Source organism: Felis catus, chromosome D4, assembly GCF_018350175.1.
Source record: "Felis catus isolate Fca126 chromosome D4, F.catus_Fca126_mat1.0, whole genome shotgun sequence".
NCBI classification, from domain to species: domain Eukaryota; kingdom Metazoa; phylum Chordata; class Mammalia; order Carnivora; family Felidae; genus Felis; species Felis catus.
Window position 1 is genome coordinate 28,695,966 of NC_058380.1, and position 17,693 is coordinate 28,713,658.

At 42.1% G+C, this 17,693-nt stretch overlaps 1 protein-coding gene across 1 annotated transcript in view; it reads right to left on the reverse strand.

The window, feature by feature from the left end:
• Positions 1-940: 940 nt before the first annotated feature.
• FBP2 (fructose-bisphosphatase 2) overlaps positions 941-17,693 on the reverse strand; it is a 29,083-nt gene continuing 12,330 nt past the window's right edge. Inside the window, exons 4-7 of the mRNA XM_003995457.6 lie at positions 11,503-11,643; positions 9,226-9,363; positions 2,821-2,940; positions 941-1,356 (exon numbers count right to left, since the gene is read on the reverse strand). Coding sequence (XP_003995506.1) covers positions 1,162-1,356; positions 2,821-2,940; positions 9,226-9,363; positions 11,503-11,643 — 594 coding nt within the window. The 3' untranslated portion in view covers positions 941-1,161. The remainder of the gene's footprint in view (positions 1,357-2,820; positions 2,941-9,225; positions 9,364-11,502; positions 11,644-17,693) is intronic.

Below are 17,693 nucleotides of genomic sequence, written 5' to 3' on the forward strand. Positions count from 1 at the left end.
ATTTAGCTGAGGAACAACGCTGAGTCCTGAATTATACACATGCTGACATCTGCACTGGGTTGTATGAACCACCCACCCAAAGCCACAGTGAGAAAGGAGAGCCTTGCTTCCGCCCATGGCTCCTCCTAGTCCCCACCTCCCCACCACCATTGCCTAATGCATTACTTTAGTGGATTTTCTAATGTTGAGTCACTCTTGAATCCCTAGGTTAAGCCTGATGTTGTCCTGATGCACCTTTGTTTTAAGTACTTCTGGACTTGATTTGTCAATATTTCATTAAGGATTTTTGTCCTCTGGATCCATATACATATATAGTAATTCTTGTGAAAACAAGCTGAGGTTCCCGATGTATATGCCACCCCAATCCCAATGCTGACATAATTTTGAAAAATGATTGATATTTAACTATGCACTCTGGTCAGGCCCTAGGATAAATTAAAATCTTCTCCCCAAAATGAAAATTCAAAGTTAAGGGGTTGAGAAAAGTAGGTATTAATTTTTAAATCTTAACTCTGTTTCATATGTGGCTTAGTCAACAGGTGACCACACCTTTCTGTTCAAACAATTATTGGTCATCCAAATCATCGCTCCCGAAAAAGGCTCAATCTGAAGCTTCAGAATTTAATAGACATAAGATTTCTAACTCAAAACTTATCCAAAGTAAGACAAAAGCTCTTCCGTAACTGCCAGCCATTTAAGTACATGTAAATATACATTTAAATATAGAATATATATTAAATGCATCTATCTCTTTCACAAGAAAGGAAATGAATCACTACAGGATAATACATTAGGTTCAAATTATAAGCCAACCAAGACAAATTCTTAGCTAATCTCTGGACTTTTTGCCACAAGTCGGTAGTTGCCAATTCCCTGGCTGGCAGACTTATAACTATATCTCTACTAGCTGCCGTCCATGAAAGAAGACAAATCAAAGTTGTTCTTTTCACATGTGGGTTTTTATTTTGAGCCCTTTACACTGAGCACAGAACCGCCTCTAGCGTCTGGATCTGTGCCAAGCAGTTCACTGCTGTTCTTCTGGATGTGACTCAGGAGCTTTGCCTTTTGTTACTCATCACCATTGTTTCCATTTATCGTTCATTTAGGGCCCTTAATAGAAGGGACAAGGCAAAGAGAAGACAGCTTGCAGGGTCAAACCCACTACCTGCCTGCCTGGCTTTTCTGTACACAGGTGAGGTATTCCTGCACATCATCCGGGGACCCTAGAATGAGGGGAACTCGTTGGTGAATGGACTCTGGCTTCACATCCAGCACAGGCTGGGTGCCTGTGGTCGCCATGCCTCCCGCCTGCTCTATGATGTAGGACACGGGATTGCACTCGTACAGGAGCCGGAGCTGTGGAGAAACAGAGTTAGGTGGACAAGCTTGGCAAGCTGCCAAAAGTCCCATGCCACACCCCTAAAGCTCAGTGAAGGAATTACAACTGCTGAACTTCTGTCTCATTAGCATGAGCACACTGGGCACCCCAGCAGAGTGGGCTTCCTGAGGTCAGGGCCCTCCAGAAGGCTGGGTGCATGAGACGTTGTTCATCATCACATCTTTGGGGCACTGCTGGTCAGTATCTACCCATCTTGTGACCTTTGTGTTCATAGGAGACCTGCCTCCTTGTCTGGAAGTATGAGATCTAGATACTAGTTTCTTACAGTTTGGCAATGAGGCAAATTGACACTGAGGCCTGGTCAGGAGCCTCTGTACGTGAGGCCTTATGACTAGGAAGGAGTCCCACTTGGGTGGGATGGGAGGTCACCTGGAGAATACTAGGTAGCCTCTCAGGATAACCTCAGTGTCCAAGATCATATGGAGGAATTCCACATCTCAAGCATCAACTTGACGAGGTAGATTGCTAGTATTTAAATGGTCTTTTCTCTTAGCCCCCGAGACTGAATTAACTTCTACTGCTTGCACTCCAATAGCACGTCCCTCTTCATATATTTGTCACACTGAGCTCTGTTTAGTAACTGCCTTCCTCCTTATATGCTCGCCCTTGAAGGCAGGAACAGAGTCTGTCTTGGTTGGTCATTGGCTTTGAATCCGGCATTCCAATAATTCAAATTGCACGCACTGGGAGACATATATACATGTGGCTAGTTGTTGCTGTGCCCCAAGAATACAGTAGACCTGTGTTTTGATGTGTCTACTTACCTATGATTTCTGTGATTGGCTAAAAAACAGACACGTTTCCATGGGAGGGTCTATTCAAGACAGATGCACTTGGATCATAAGATTCCCACCTAATAATACAAGTATTTTGGGGTTTGTGTCATAAAGTAGCAGTAAGATCTTCCAGGAGCTATCTTTGTAGAAATATTGAATAAGTTCTGACCAGTTCTTATTCTCGAGTTTGGGAACTCTCTAGGGGCTTCATAGGTAGACTTCAGGTCATCTGTGAACCCCCTAAAAACATATATAGTGTGTATGTTTATGTGCATTTTTTTTCTGGAAAGTGAGTCCATACTCTTCATTAGATTTTTAAAGGATCCTTAATCTAGAATCAGGTGGTGCTGAAGCTACAGGTCAGGCACAATATGTAGAAAGTGGTAGATGAACACAGTTGACTCATGGTGAGTTATGGGCATGAGGAAAAGGGGAAGTGAAGGTCAGTGAAAATTGCCAACAACAACAATTTTCGTCTCTCCCACAGCCTCAAATTCATTAATGCGAAATAGCCCTCATTTCTCTTCCACATGCCCACTCACAAATGGACGTGAAAAGGACAGAGCAGTAACTAAAAAGCAGACATGAAGAGAAAGGGAACTCCAACTGGCTTACTGACCAGAGCCTTATTCTAAAGAGAATTACCTTGCCCTTAGGACTTTTCTGGTTCGCTGGGTATAGGAAGATCCCTCCATACACCAGGGTGCGGTGCACATCAGCCACCATGGAGCCCACGTATCTGGCCCCATAGGGAGCACTGCCATCCTAAAAGGCAGAGAAAGGAGATAAGATGCTCATCTGAATTACATACTCCATTACCCAAGTATCCTGGTTTGGGAAGTGTGCAACGCACGGGAAATTAACTATTAAAGGCTTCTAAGGAAAGAGGGAGACCCCAAAAGCATTTAGGCTTGGATTAGACAGCAAGAGAAATTCACCCAACAAAACAAATTGAAATGCAATAAAAACAGGCACTGTAAGTGATTCCAAACCCTGAGTATTAGATCCAATGCAAAATCTGCAATATGCTCTCCTAGGTAACAACATGAGTAGCCATGTTCAGAAATCTTGTATAAACTCAGCTCAATAAATAATTTTCAGGGGCACCTGGGCAGCTCAGTCAGTTAAGTGTCCAAATCTTTATTTTGGCTCAAGTCATTATCTCACGGTTTATTAGACTGAGCCCCATGCTAACATGGGGTCTGCTTGGTATTTTCTCTCTCTCTCTCTCTCTCTCTGTCTCTCAAAATAAATAAATAAACATTAAAACAATTTTTTTTCAGCATCTTCTTTATGCCAGGCACCACGCTGGGCCCCGAGGAGGCCAAAATTGGGAAGACAGTCCCAAGGAAATCACCAACTAAAGGGGGAGACTAGCATACATAAATGAATAAAAATAAATGAATTTACAATTCAATGGTAAGAAGATGAATAATCCAATGTTACATAAAAACGAAAAGCTTACCTTATACCATATGACAAATTAACTCAAAGTGGATAGATGACCTAAACATAGGAACTAAGACTCTAAAACTCTTAGAGAATATCAAGACTTTTTGGGGAAGAAACTCGAAAGAAATGGCATTAAAATTATCTGCCAAAGTAAACCTGAACATTTATGAAAATGAAGAACAAGAGAAACATATGTATTTCTACCAAATCTAAGAACATATAGTGAACTAACAATGCTTACATATTCAAAGAAGAAATGCAAACACCAAACAGTAGATCAGAATAGAGCGTGGTCCTGGGCCTAAAGATAGACAAGAAATTCATTTATGGTAAACATGACCTTCCAATCAACATGGAAGAGCACTATATAGAGAGCAGCACTGGGCTAGCTGCTTAGAAAACAGGTGTGTAAGACTCCTACCCTCATTCTTGACAACCAAATTACTTCAAGATGGAGAGACACTTAAAAGGAGAAACTCACAAATAATTTAGAATAAGGCTGTCCAATGAAATTCCCTGTGATGATGAAAATACTTTTTATTACCACTGTTCAACATGGCAGCCCCTGACCACATGTGGCTGTTGAGCTCTGGTAATGAGACTAGTATAGATGAAAATGGAATTTTACATGTTATTTAATGGTAATTAATTTAAATTTAAATAGCCACATGTGGGTAGTAGCTACGTATTGGACAGCACAGAAAAAGGAAACATGAATACATTAATTTATAATTTGGTACACAAAATCCATTAGATATAACAAAAAATAAATATATAGAAAAGACCCTGAATAGCCAAAGCAATCTTGAAAAAGAAAACCAAAGCAGGAGGCATCACAATCCCGACTTCAAGCTATACTACAAAGCTGTAACCATCAAGAAAGTATGGTACTGGCACAAGAACAGACACTCAGATCGATGGAACAGAACAGAGAACCCAGAAATGGACCCACAAATGTGTGGCCAACTAATCTTTGACAAAGCAGGAAAGAATATCCAACAGAATAAAGATAGTCTCTTCAGCAAATGGTGCTGGGAAAACTGGACAGCGACATGCAGAAGAATGAACCTGGACCACTTTGTTACACCATACACAAAAATAAACTCAAAATGGATGAAAGACCTCAATGTAAGACAGGAAGCCATCAAAATCCTTGAGGAGAAAGCAGGCAAAAACCTCTTTGATCTTGGCCGCAGCAACTTCTTACTCAGCACATCTCTGGAGGCAAGGGAAACAAAAGCAAAATGAACTACTGGGACCTCATCAAAATAAAAAGCTTCTGCACAGCGAAGGAAACAATCAGCAAAACTAAAAGGCAACTGACAGAATGGGAGAAGATATTTGCAGATGACATATCAGATAAAGGGTTAGTATCCAAAATCTATAAAGAACTTATCAAACTCAACACCCAAAAAACAAATAATCCAGAGAAGAAATGGGCAAAAGACATGAATAGACACTTCTCCAAAGACATCCAGATGGCCAACTGACACATGAAAAAATGCTCAACATCACTCATCATCAGGGAAATACAAATCAAAACCACAATGAGATGCCACCTTACACCTGTCAGAATGGCTAACATTAACAACTCAGGCAACAACAGATATTGGTGAGGATGCGGAGAAAGAGGATCTCTTTTGCATTGTTGGTGGCAATGCAAGCTGGTGCAGCCACTCTGGAAAATAGTATGGACGTTCCTCAAAAAACTAAAAATAGAACTACCCTACACCCAGCAATTGCACTACCAGGCATTTATCCACGGGATACAGGTGTGCTGTTTCGAAGGGACACATGCACCCCCATGTTTATAACAGCACTATCAACAATAGCCAAAGTATGGAAAGAGCCCAAATGTCCATTAACGGATGAATGGATAAAGAAGATGTGGTATATATATACAATGGAGTATTACTCAGCAATCAAAAAGAATGAAATCTTGCCATTTGCAAGTATGTGGATGGAAGTGGAGGGTATTATGCTAAGTGAAATTAGTCAGAGAAGGACAAATATCATATGATTTCACTCATATGAGGACTTTAAGAGACAAAACAGATGAACCTAAGGGAAGGGAAACAAAAATAATATAAAAACAGGGAGGGGTACAAAGCATAAGAGACTCATAAATATGGAGAACAAACTCAGGGTTACTGGAGGGATTGTGGGAGGGGAGATGGGCTAAATGGGTAAGGAGCACTAAGGAATCTATTCCTAAAATCATTCACTATATGATAACTAATTTGGATGTAAATTTTAAAAAATAAAAAATCAATAAATAAAATAAAAAATAAATAAATATAACATGAAATTGTAAGCATCTCTATAGGATCAAAAGTTGAAAGTCCCGATATATTTCTAATATGAATACCACACAAAGGCTATTTTCTTTCATTTACTAAGAGCTTATACAAAGCAACAAGAAAAAGATAATACTAATTAAATATTTGAAAAGATAGAAATAGGCAATTTACCAAGGCAAAAGTAGATGCTCAATAAATACAAGGAAACATGTATGACATAAATCATAATTAATTACACACTAGTCAAGCCACAAGGTTCATTGTTTACCATCAGATGGACAGAAAGTTTTAAAGATTCACCATATCTAGCACCATCAGGGATGCAGGGAAACGGGTACTCTTTCATATGGCACCAGAGACTAAATCGATGCAATTTTTGTGGAAGAGTATTTGATAACATTAACATGTTAAGTGCTCATATACTTTGATCCAGTAACCCCAGTAAGCAATGTGCTGTGCACATCTACTTGCACAAGGTCATGAGTGGACACATTTGGGCATCTCCATTGCAGCTCTGGGTCTCCTGGTGGAAAATCAGAGGCAAGCAAAGCTTTTCTCCATAAGGAATTAGCTCATTCTGTCCTCTCAACACAAGGCTGGGCAGCCTCTTCAGTCAATGCCACAAATCTGTCTGTGCTTGTGTAGAACAATCTTCAAGTCATGAAAGAGAAAATCAGGTGAGACTAATATGCTCTACCTGATCTGCTGAAGGGGTGAAGGGGTAGATATGGAGATGGATGTGCATAATCCCTCCTGCCATCCCAGCTCAAAGAATAGAAGCAACACTGAACAGTGGTCATCCCTGGAAAGAACAACTTGGCTGGGGGTATGGGAGGGGGGAGACTTTTGCTTTTAATTTTGTATATTTCTGTAAGTTTTACATTTCCTCATCTTAGATCACATTTTAAAATTGAAGTAAAATTCACATCAGATAAAATTAACAACTTTAAAGTGCATAATTCAGTGGTATTTAGTACACATTCATAATGTTGTGCAACAATGACTGTCAGGTTACAGAACATTTCCATCACCCAAAGGAAAACCCTACACCCATTAAGTAGTCCCTGCCATCCCCTCCCTTAGCCCCTGGCAACCACTAATCTGACTCTATACATTAACCTTGTCCTTGCATCTGGCTCCTTCTGCTCAGCATAAATGTTTCTGAGATTCACCCATGCTGTGGTATGCAACAGTACTTCACTCCTTTTTGTGACTGAATAATATTACCGTGTATGGATGTACCATCACTTATTCATCCATTCTTCAGTTGATGGACATTGAATTGTTTCCACCTTTGGTTATTATAAATAACGTTGCTATGAACATTTGTGTATAAGGTGGGGCTTTGTGTGTGTGTGTGTGTGTGAGTGTGTGTGTGTGTGTGTGTGTTTAAATACCTGTTTTCAGTTATCTGGGGTATATACATAAGAGCACAATTGTTGGGTCAAACCGCAATTCTATGTTTAACTTTTGAGATATATTACTTTTTAAATTTTGTTAACAAGAATAGAAATCAGAGTTTCAGTCAAGTAGAAACATTGCAAACTATTTATTGCCTTCTTCTTTGGACCTTTCTTTTTTGTTTTTGTTTTGTTTTTAATTTTTATTTCTTTATTTGGGGGGGCATGAATGAGAGAGGGGCAGAGAGAGAGAGAATCCCACGAGGGGCAGAGAGAGAAAGAGAGCAGGAGAGAGAAAAAATCCCATGCTGACAGCACAGAGCCCAAAGCGGGGCTTGAGCTCACCTGATGAGGGGCTGTAGCTCATGAGATCATGACCTGAGATGAAGTTGGATGCTTAACTGACTAAGCCACTCAGGTAACCCTGGGTCTTCCTTTATTTAAAAATAGTGAAAAGTACTTAATAAAATAAAGCAACAGCTTCAAGCCGACGCCCATCAGGCCAACCTCTCCTGCTTTCATCTCTGCCCCTCTCTCTTCACAGAGAATTTTTGAGGAAGGGGGCACAGACTATTTTCCCTAATTTTCTTTTAATTTCTTTAAGGGATCACTGCAAACCTCCACTACAGCCAGGAGGATGCCCACCACCCTGTTGAGTGTATTCCCATTTGTCCAAAGTCAAAATTCCTTTTTGTGTATTTAGGTAGAAATTCTGGGATCCAACTCTAGGTTTCATTCTGTTCTTCTGATCAGTCAGAATTGGACGCTCCCAAGACCATCCGGCACTTGAGTCAAAATGATCATTGTTTTTACATCCAGAAGAAAGTACCTCCCTGGACTCTCAAGCATTGCCTGAGAAAATTATCAAGCATTCACACTAGTTTCCAGCCATTGCATGTAGACTAAACTTTCTGAAGCCAGAAAGCGACTTTCCCTAACAACTAATCCCAGTCTTCGGTTTATGGAACTTGTAAGGGATTTTATGTAAAAGTAAGCAAGCAAAACCAAAACCTCCTATAGGCAAAACAATGCCTTTTATGCTAAGAACAGATACATAGTAAATCTCAGGTTTCACATTAAAGGGCAACTGGAGGATTCTGGAGATTTGCTTTATATTGGGGAATAGGTACCTTCCTTTGCTGTTTAAAAGGGTCTCATCTTTGAATCCGTATAGAAATATTGGTTAATATGTTGGGCTCAGCAGTCTACCATTTCTGTGATAAGTGAACACTGACTTTTTAATTCCAATGACATGCCCTAGAGTTTGGTGAGAGAGGGTTCCACTTGTAAACAAGCTTGAGCCCTTCTTCCAACTTAGACCAGAATTTACACTTCTGGTCTAGAAATTCTTTGACTCTGCTCCCATGCCTGTCTTAAAAGCTCTCTTAGTATGGTGGACATACTGACTGGAGTGTTTGGGCTGCATTAACAGCCACATGAAGTCTAGAACGTGGTAATCCCTTTGAGAGCAAAAAACGTCCTAAAGCTTGCAGTAAACACAAGGCCCTGATATTAGGGCATATGAATGGGACTTTCAAATAGAATTAATTATTCCATCTAAAATGGAATGACCAGAATCTACATAGGTGGTAGCTCAGTAAACAAATGACTTGAGAAGTTCAGGCCTGAATCCTGAATTTTGAAAATGTAGTCTGTCTTCTTTATAAACAATGTCTCCTTAAAAAACTAACTGGGGAATATTATCTTGAGTAGGTAACTTTAGCTGTAAAAGACTTTGGTCATTTATGAAGAAAGGCAGAGTCAGTCATTCTCATACCAACCAGAGCCATAATCAGTGGCACCGACCTCTGTCAGCCAGGCTCCCAAAGCCACCACCCAAACAGGGATCCAGTGAGGCAGCATTCTCCCTGCTACCGTGTTAGGCTTCCTTCACTCACCTCTGGAAATTTCTTCTTCTGCACATATTCCGAAGTGGCAGCATCAAAATACTTGGCATAGCCCTCATTGAGACTGAAAATCTTTCCTTTCTTTTTTATCTTGACATCTTTTTCCACCAGGATAAATTCACCGAGAGCCTAGAAAGATGAAGAGAAACACCTGGAAGAAGAGAGAAACCAGGAAACAGAAGCCCACAGCACACTGCCGAACAATCAGAGAGCATCAGAAAATGTGGGACTGCTGGAGAAAATGTGGGACTGCTGGAGAACATTCCTTGGTAATGTTCACTGCCTGCCCAGTTACTCATTTATAGGGAAGCTTGCAGTATTTATCCCCCAAGTTCTCATCCCCAGTTAATTCCTAATGTTTCAAGGGAGTTTTGGGCCATAGACAATGAGAGGAAGAAGTTTCACGGATTGGGTTTGTCATAAGGGTGGGCGATGCAGTTCCCCTACCAATGGGTGGTCCATTTATGTAAATGACTCAGTCTTAGAAACCATTAAAAGTTCCTGATATCCCAGTGACTCTTACACAAGTTAAGGAGGAAATCCCTTCCATCAGAAAGTGTATTCACTTGGCATAAGGAGTAAAATGGATAAAAAATTTTAAAATCTTCAGAATCATTAATAAAAATGTGGCAGTGCCCCCACTGTGGTTGCTCTGCGGGATATCCCCAGTGTACCCCTTTATCTGAGTGCTGGTATTATAAGGACATCCCTCAGGTACCTGTTTATCTGAGTACTTATGGATGTGATTAGGTGGTTGCAGGTATCACTTTGAAAGGCTAGATATCTCTCTAAGTCACTAAGAGGAAAACCAGGCTTGGAAATGTAATCAGCTTTAATGAACTTCAAAGACTAAGAAAGTGAAAATCCTCCACGATGACAGCTCACAGCTGGCAGCTAGATTAGAAGGTTCCTAATAAACATAGGAATTCACCTTCCAAGAGTATAAAGAGGCAAGACCATGTTGACCATGTCTGAAATAAGACAATGATAAGAATACTCAACAGCCACAAAAGTAACGAAGCATCCCTCTCTTCTGTATGTTATGACTGCTTCTTTCCCAATGAATCTCTACCCTCACTTTAATCTTCCCACCTCCTAGATAAAAATTATTGATATACAATCATTAATTGTGCCCACTTCTAGACAACTCCCAAACCAGAACTAACCCTCTCTTTCTTGAATCCTCCTGAGATCAAGCAAAAGCCCACTTGCTATATAGTTAAGTCCATCCCAACTCCCTCCTACCACAACACTCTACTGTTCCTCTAGAACACATCCTCCCTTGTTCAGTAAACCCAACTTCTTTTTATTAGAGGAAAGTTCTTGGTGGTTTTTAGTTCATGAAATTTAATAACTTGCTGTGGACATTTGTTGCTTTGGAACAGCCCAGTGTGGAGTAATACTTCCTAAGAGCAGCCTGACTCCCTTTGAAGAACTAACTCTCCTCAGTGGATACCAGTCTAGGAAGACTAGACTGAGCCTCCTCTAGCTCAGTTCATGCATTTGACTTATCTTGGCAAATTAAATTCTCCTCCCTGGCAAGTGAACCTGGAGTGAGAGACACAGAATCAGAGATGGCGTCCAAAACAGACTGGCCAAGCTGCAAGCCCATTTCTGTGACTCCTGCTTCCTGGTCCTCAAGACCTGCCCATTTCAGCTTGCGTTTTGAGCTTTACCATTAATGCAGTAACATCCTTTACTTAATTGGGAAGAACATGTATGTTAGAGGCAGTCCTACAAACCCAGCTGTCCAATAGGGTAGTCACTTAAGTTAATTAAAATAAAATAAAATTTAAAACCTAGTTTCTTAATCACACTAATCACGTTACAAGTATTCAATAGCCACATGGGGCCAATGGCTGCCAAATTGGACAGCACAGATTATAGAACATACCCATGGTCACAGAAAGTTCTATTGGATGGTGCTGCTCTAAAAAGTCCATGTTACTGTCTAGACATTGGCAACATTATGATTTTTTAAATCATTGTATTCCCATAAGCCAAAGAGATTTAACACATTTTTAGATTAGAAACTCCTTAAGGACAGGGTCTGGGTTGATAGGACAGACCCCTAAGAACCCTTCAAATGCCCTCCATTACACAAAAGTCTTTAACGTTTTTCGATGTTGGTGTTGGCTCACCAACTAGACTCTCTGGCCCCAAAAAGCAAGTATTAAGAATGACCAGAAAATTATCCCAGGGGACTGGAATTAAAGCACAGAGGCACATGGAGTCCTAAGTACTGATGCTGCCATATTGGGTACCTACAGGGTCAAGCATGAAGAGGTCCACTCCCTGCCCAGTGGAAAGAGCCACGAGGGTTGCACTGCCATAGAGGGCATAGCCCGCAGCCACAATATTTCGGCCTGGCTGCAAAGCATCCTTTTCAGAAGGCTCGTCGTCTGAGGTCTGCGGAAAAGAAAAGAGGAACATGGTGTGTTATTGTCTCTGGACAGAACCCTTTGCCAGAGGCCGCTGGCACTGAAGGAAGCACAGTTCTCAGCATTTTGAGCTGAAGCACATGCACCTGGAGGGAATGAGCTGCCATATTAATGAACGGTTCTACCTGAGTCATTTTGCAAAGGCCATTCTTGGACTTTTCCCTGGTTTCTGAACACATTCGTCTGCATCCTGCCAAGAAATCACTCAAGATGCTAAAACCACAGCCTCTCTTCATAGTCATAAGCAAGAGGGAAAAATCTTTATCAACTCCATTGTGTAAGTGAAGCACTCAGAATCTAAATGTTTGGATAACTCACCCGACATCAAGAAGCCTCAGAGGTGGAGTCAAACCCAGGCAGCCTGGCCCAGGGCTCTTCCCTGTTCCATGTGCTGTACCTTGAAGGCCTAGTCCTTGCCTGCCCCCCACCTCCATCCCCACACCACAATGAGCCCATGTCTACAGTTCGGAACATTTTCTTCAGGAAGCCTCCCCCTTTGCCATGGCAGCAATGCAGGTGTGAGTGAGAATTCAGAGACAGAACAGGTGGGGATGCCAAGGAAGAAGCAACAAATATTCTTGATGGAGGGACAGAGCTGCAGCTGAGACTCTATTTCATAACCCAGTTTCCCCCATACCTCTCGAAGGTTCCTTCCCTCCCCACGTCCTTATGCTCTAAAAGGCAAGTTTATCAAAACTAATGAATTTGGTGGGGCATCTGGGTGGCTCAGTCGGTTAAGTGTCCAACTTCAGCTCAGGTCATGATCTCAGGGTTGGTAAGTTTAGGCCCTGCATTGGGCTCTGTTCTGATAGCTCAGAGCCTGGAGCCTGCTTCAGATTCTCTCTCTCTCTCTCTCTCTCTCTCTCTCTCTCTTTCTCTCTCTCTCTCAAAAATAAACATTTAAAAAATTTCTTGAAAATAAAATAAAAGAGAAGAGATGGAGGTCAAGAGAGGTACCCACACAACATCTTGAAACCAGTGAGTGATAAAGCTGGGACAGACCCACATCTCCCAATGCTAAGCCAGCATCCTTCATCCTTCAACACTGTTACAGAACATGGGGCTAGTCTGACCTTTGCAAACAATATCCTAACAACTTGATTATAATTACCAAACCTTACCCTTCTTTAAAAGTGGCATGTTCCTTTTAATAATTTTTCCTTTTCCCATCTTACATTCTTTCAAATAACTTTTTTTTTTTTTGCAAATAATTACATTTCCATCTGACTTGGACACATATTCAATAAATTGGCCTTACTTCCAGATTTACTGGTCACATACAGATTCTGAAAACCAGACCAGAGCAGATTCTCAAAGTGGACCAGCAGCATCAGTATCCCCAGGAATCTTGTTAGGAGAGCAAATATTTTCCCCCCTCCTCCCCCAATCTGGCTAGGCCCACAGAATCAGAAACTCTGGGCCTCCAGAGTCAAGCTTCCAGGTGATTCTGAAACATGCTAGTTTGGGAACCACAGCTTTAAAGAATGAGCTCTAAAGACTTTTCAGAAAATTGAAAGGTTTTTAATTAAAACTTTTAGTCTTCACCATTGATGCTCCTAAAACACCTCCATTCGGCCATCAGAAGGGCCACATTTTCTGTGTATGAAACTAGGGTTCCTTCCCACTGATTTTTCCCTGACCAGAGGCTGTTCTATCTTTGAGCTGTGATCCTGTAGCCCCTGCACAGGGTAGCACCCTCTCCGTGGCCCTCTGGCCTCTTCCCCATGGCTGGAGGAGAACCACTCCTTCCCCCTGGCTTCACTAGCTTTTAATAACAGGCAGAACTCTCTGGTCTAAAGAAATAACAAAAAAGGGGCGCCTGGGTGACTTGATCGGTTAAGTGTCCGACTTCGGCTCAGGTCAAGATCTCACGGTCCATGGGTTCAAGCCCTGCGTTGGGCTCTGTGCTGACAGCTCAGAGCCTGGAGCCTGTTTCAGATTCTGTGTCTCCCTCTCTCTGTGACCCTCCCCCGTTCATGCTCTCTCTCTGTCTCAAAAATAAATAAACGTTAAAAAAAAATTAAGAAATAACAAAAAATACATTCCAGATCCCAAAACTTCCCTCTAGCCATTGCCCTATCTCTGTCTTCATGTAGATCCTGGAGTCTGAAATGCCTGTCTACAGTAGCTGTCTTTCTTCTCCTGCTACCACCGCAGGCTACCAGCTGTCCACTCTATCAGGAGCACACTGTCCAGTCCTCCTGACCCTACCCCTGGGCAATGTTGGGTCCCTTGACTACTGTCACCTTCTTAGGTGAGAGACATGGGTCTCTCCTAAGCATCTGTCCACTTCCCTCTTTTCTGGACTGCAATATTGTGATTTATAAGAAATATGTATTTGCTCCTTCAGATGACCAAAATGCATTTCTCCTATATATTTGGTTTTTGCCCACAGTCCCTGGCTCACAACTTCCAAAACACTCAGACTTTCCTAAGTGTTGAGAGTGATGAAGGTGTCTTTGTCATGATGATGAGTGACTTTGGGACAGCACCTAAGGAGGAAGGCTGGTTGCCCAGAGAATCAACCACGTGATCACGTGATTAGAAGGCTGGAACTTTCTTCTTCACCCTCTGACCTACTGGAGAGGTGAGGAGATGGAGATTGAATCAATTGCCAATGGCCAGTGATTTAATCAACAATGCCTATGTAATGAAGCCTCCATAAAACCCGAAAAGGACAAGGTTTGAAGAACTTCTGGATTGGTAAACATCTGGAGATACAAGGAAAGTGGTGTACCTGGAGAGGACAGGGAAGTTCTGCACCCTTTCCTGCTTACCCTGCCCTAGGAATCTCTTCCATCTGGCTGTTCCTGAGTTATATCCTTTAATAATAAACTGGTGATCTAATAACATGTTTCTCTGAGTTCTGTGAGCTGCTCTAGCAAATTAATCAAACCTGAGGAAGGGGTCTTGGGAACCTCTGATTTGTAACTAGTCAGAAGCACAGGAAAAACCTGGGCTCTCGACTGGCATCTGAATTGAGTTGCCGGCAGGGGCGGCGGGGAGAGTCATTGGAACTTTCAATCTATAGCATGTTGGTCAGAAGTACAGGCTTGCCTTGTAGGACTGAGCCCTTAAACCCTGGAATCTGATGCTATCTCCGGATAGATAGTGTCAGAATCGAGTTGATTTCTTGGACACCTGCTGGTGTCCGAGAATTGCTTGATGCTATGTGGGGACCCCATGGCATCCCCATGTTGGAATTGGGTCCAGGAACCTTTCATGGACTTCTTTTGAACTCTCTAGCTTTGTCTTCTCATTTGTTTTTGCCATCCCCTATTCTTCCAATCCCTTAATGCAGGTACTCCTCCTGGTTCTCCGCAGTGCAAAATGGACTTTCTTAACTGCCACCCTATCCAATGTGGAGACTCTGAATTGCTGTGAGACAGAAAAATTTAATGAGGTCTGGGGTAGATGCCTGACCCAAACTGCCCCAATCACAGTCTACCCAGAAATCCAGATTTGGGGCTAGAACACTCTGGTTTATGTCAACTTGGGAGCTGTGGGATGGCACCTTTCTTCTGCCATTGGCCAAAGAAGCAGAGAAAACTTGGTCCACAGAGAGAAGGAGTGAACTGGCCACGTGGCAGGAAGGCAAGATAAGAGACTCTTTTTTGGTCCTAGCTTTCCCTTAGGCTGGCCATATTCCTACCTTGGAGTTTCCTAATCCATTCCTGCCATTCCTGCCATTTACACCAGAGCCCTAACTAATAAAGCTCTCTTCTTAGTCTACACACTGCTCGGTAATCTCAACCACAACCAGAGTTCAAAGCCCTACACACACTCCCAGTCCTCCATCTTCATCTCCCCTGAGAGCCCAGCCTCGGAGTCACCTGCCCACCAGATATCCCTAGTCAGGTATCCCACAGGTACCCCAAACTCAGTATCATCTAAGATGGAATTTGTCTGCCCCATCTCAACCCCAAAATCCCTGCTCTTCTGCCATTGCTTCCTGTCTCAGCAAATGGCACTGTCATTTGCCCAGTAGAAACCTCAGGGTCACCTGCCCCTCCCTTTCCCTGACCACCCTCCTTGCCATTACCCCATGCCCTCCACTCAGTCACTGAGCCCAGTCTCTCCTTGCACCCACTCTTCACAACTCCATGGCCTTCTCTCCATCCTTACCATCACCGCTTGGCCCCAAGTGACCTTTACCTCCTTCCTGATCCCCCAACTCCACCCTTGCCCCACTCTGATCCATGTCACTTCTCGCTTAAAACACGTTATTGACTTCCCACTGCCTCAACGTCTGATATTCTTAACTCATTTTACCAGGTCTTCCATGATCTGTCCCCCATTGGTTGACCAGCCTTGTCCAACACCATCCTCCACCCCACACCCAGGCCCCCACTGCAAAAAATACCGAGCTTCTTTTCTCTTCTTGAACATTCCACCACCCTGCATCTGAGCTCCAAGAATCTGTATATGACCTTCTTTCTAGCCAGCATGGCCCAATCTTTTCTCCTCACACCTTCTGCCTGAGGAACTCATAGTTAACCTTCACATCCCAGGTGAAGCATCATCTTTCCATGGAGGCCTTCTCTGACCTCTTGGTTAGTCTTCCATGTACTTAGTGCTTCTCCTGGAAAGCTCCCAACACACCTTCATTAGTGCTGTTTAATGTCTGCCTTCCTAAATAGACTGCAAGCTGCATGGTGGCAGGTGCCAATTGTCTTGTTCAGGCCTGTTTTCCCACCATGAGGTGCAATCTGGCACATGGTTATGGCATTCAGTTGATTCACACATGCAAACACCCATGCAAGTTAATACATGTGCATATATATGCATACATACATACATTTTCAGGAGCATGCTGGACAGGCAATTGCAAGGCATTCCCAAATTTCATCAACCTCTTATATAAATTTAGATTTTCCTGAATTTTAACCTTTTATTTTAAAATAATTAAACATTCACTGGAAGTTGCACAGATAGTACAGAGATCCCATGTACCTTTCATCCAACTTCCTTCAATAGTTGCACTGTAAATATTTTGCTACAGTACAATATCAAAACCAGGAAATTGGCATTGGTATTAAGTCTGTGTACCACTCTGTGCCATCTTGTCACATGTGTAGACACCATATAAGGACACAGAACTATACCATCAGGCACAGAAGTCTCCCTCATGCTACCCCTTTATGGTCATTCCCACACTCCGCCCCTCCCTGCTATCCCTAACCCCTGCGACCACTGATCTTTCAACAGCTCTATAAGTATGCCTTTTAGAGAATATCACATAAATGGGATCATAAAGTTTGTGAACTTCTTAAATTTTTTACTCAGCGTGAAACCCATGAGATCCATCAAAGTTGTTACATGTATTGATAGTTTATTCCATCTTATTGCTGAGTGGTTCCCCATGGTATGAATGTATCACTATTCAACCATTCATCTGTTGTAGGACGTTTGGGTTATTTTCAGCTGTGGGTTATTACAAATAAAGCTGCCATGAGCAATCACGTGCAGGTTTTTGTGTGGACATAAATCTTCAATTCTCTGGGAAAAATGCAAAAACTGCCAAACTTTTCCTGAGTAGCTGTGTCACTTCACATTTCCACTAACAATGCATGCCCTTGTAGCAGTTGGTATTGTCACTGTTTTCAGGGGTTCTATTAGGTATGTAGTGATGACTCATCATGGTCTTACTTTGCATTTCCCTAATGGCTAGTGATGTTGAACATCTTTTATGTGCTTCTTTGCCAAGGAACTTCTTTTCACCTGTTTGGTGACACGTCTCTTTATGTTTTATGTTCTAATTGGATTGTTTCGAGTTTTTTACTGTTGAGTTTTGAGTCCTTTGTCAAACTGTCATTCTGTAGCTTGTGCACTCATCCTCTTTACAGAGTGTGCTTTTTGAGGAATTGCTCATCTAACTTGTCCAATTTATGCAGGTAGAGGTGTTTATAGTATTCCCTTTTTATCCTATAGATGTCTCCTTTTTTTTCAATATCAAAACAACTCTGAGATGAACAGTCTAGTGAACAAATACATGTTTCCATGATTATTTTCCCCAGA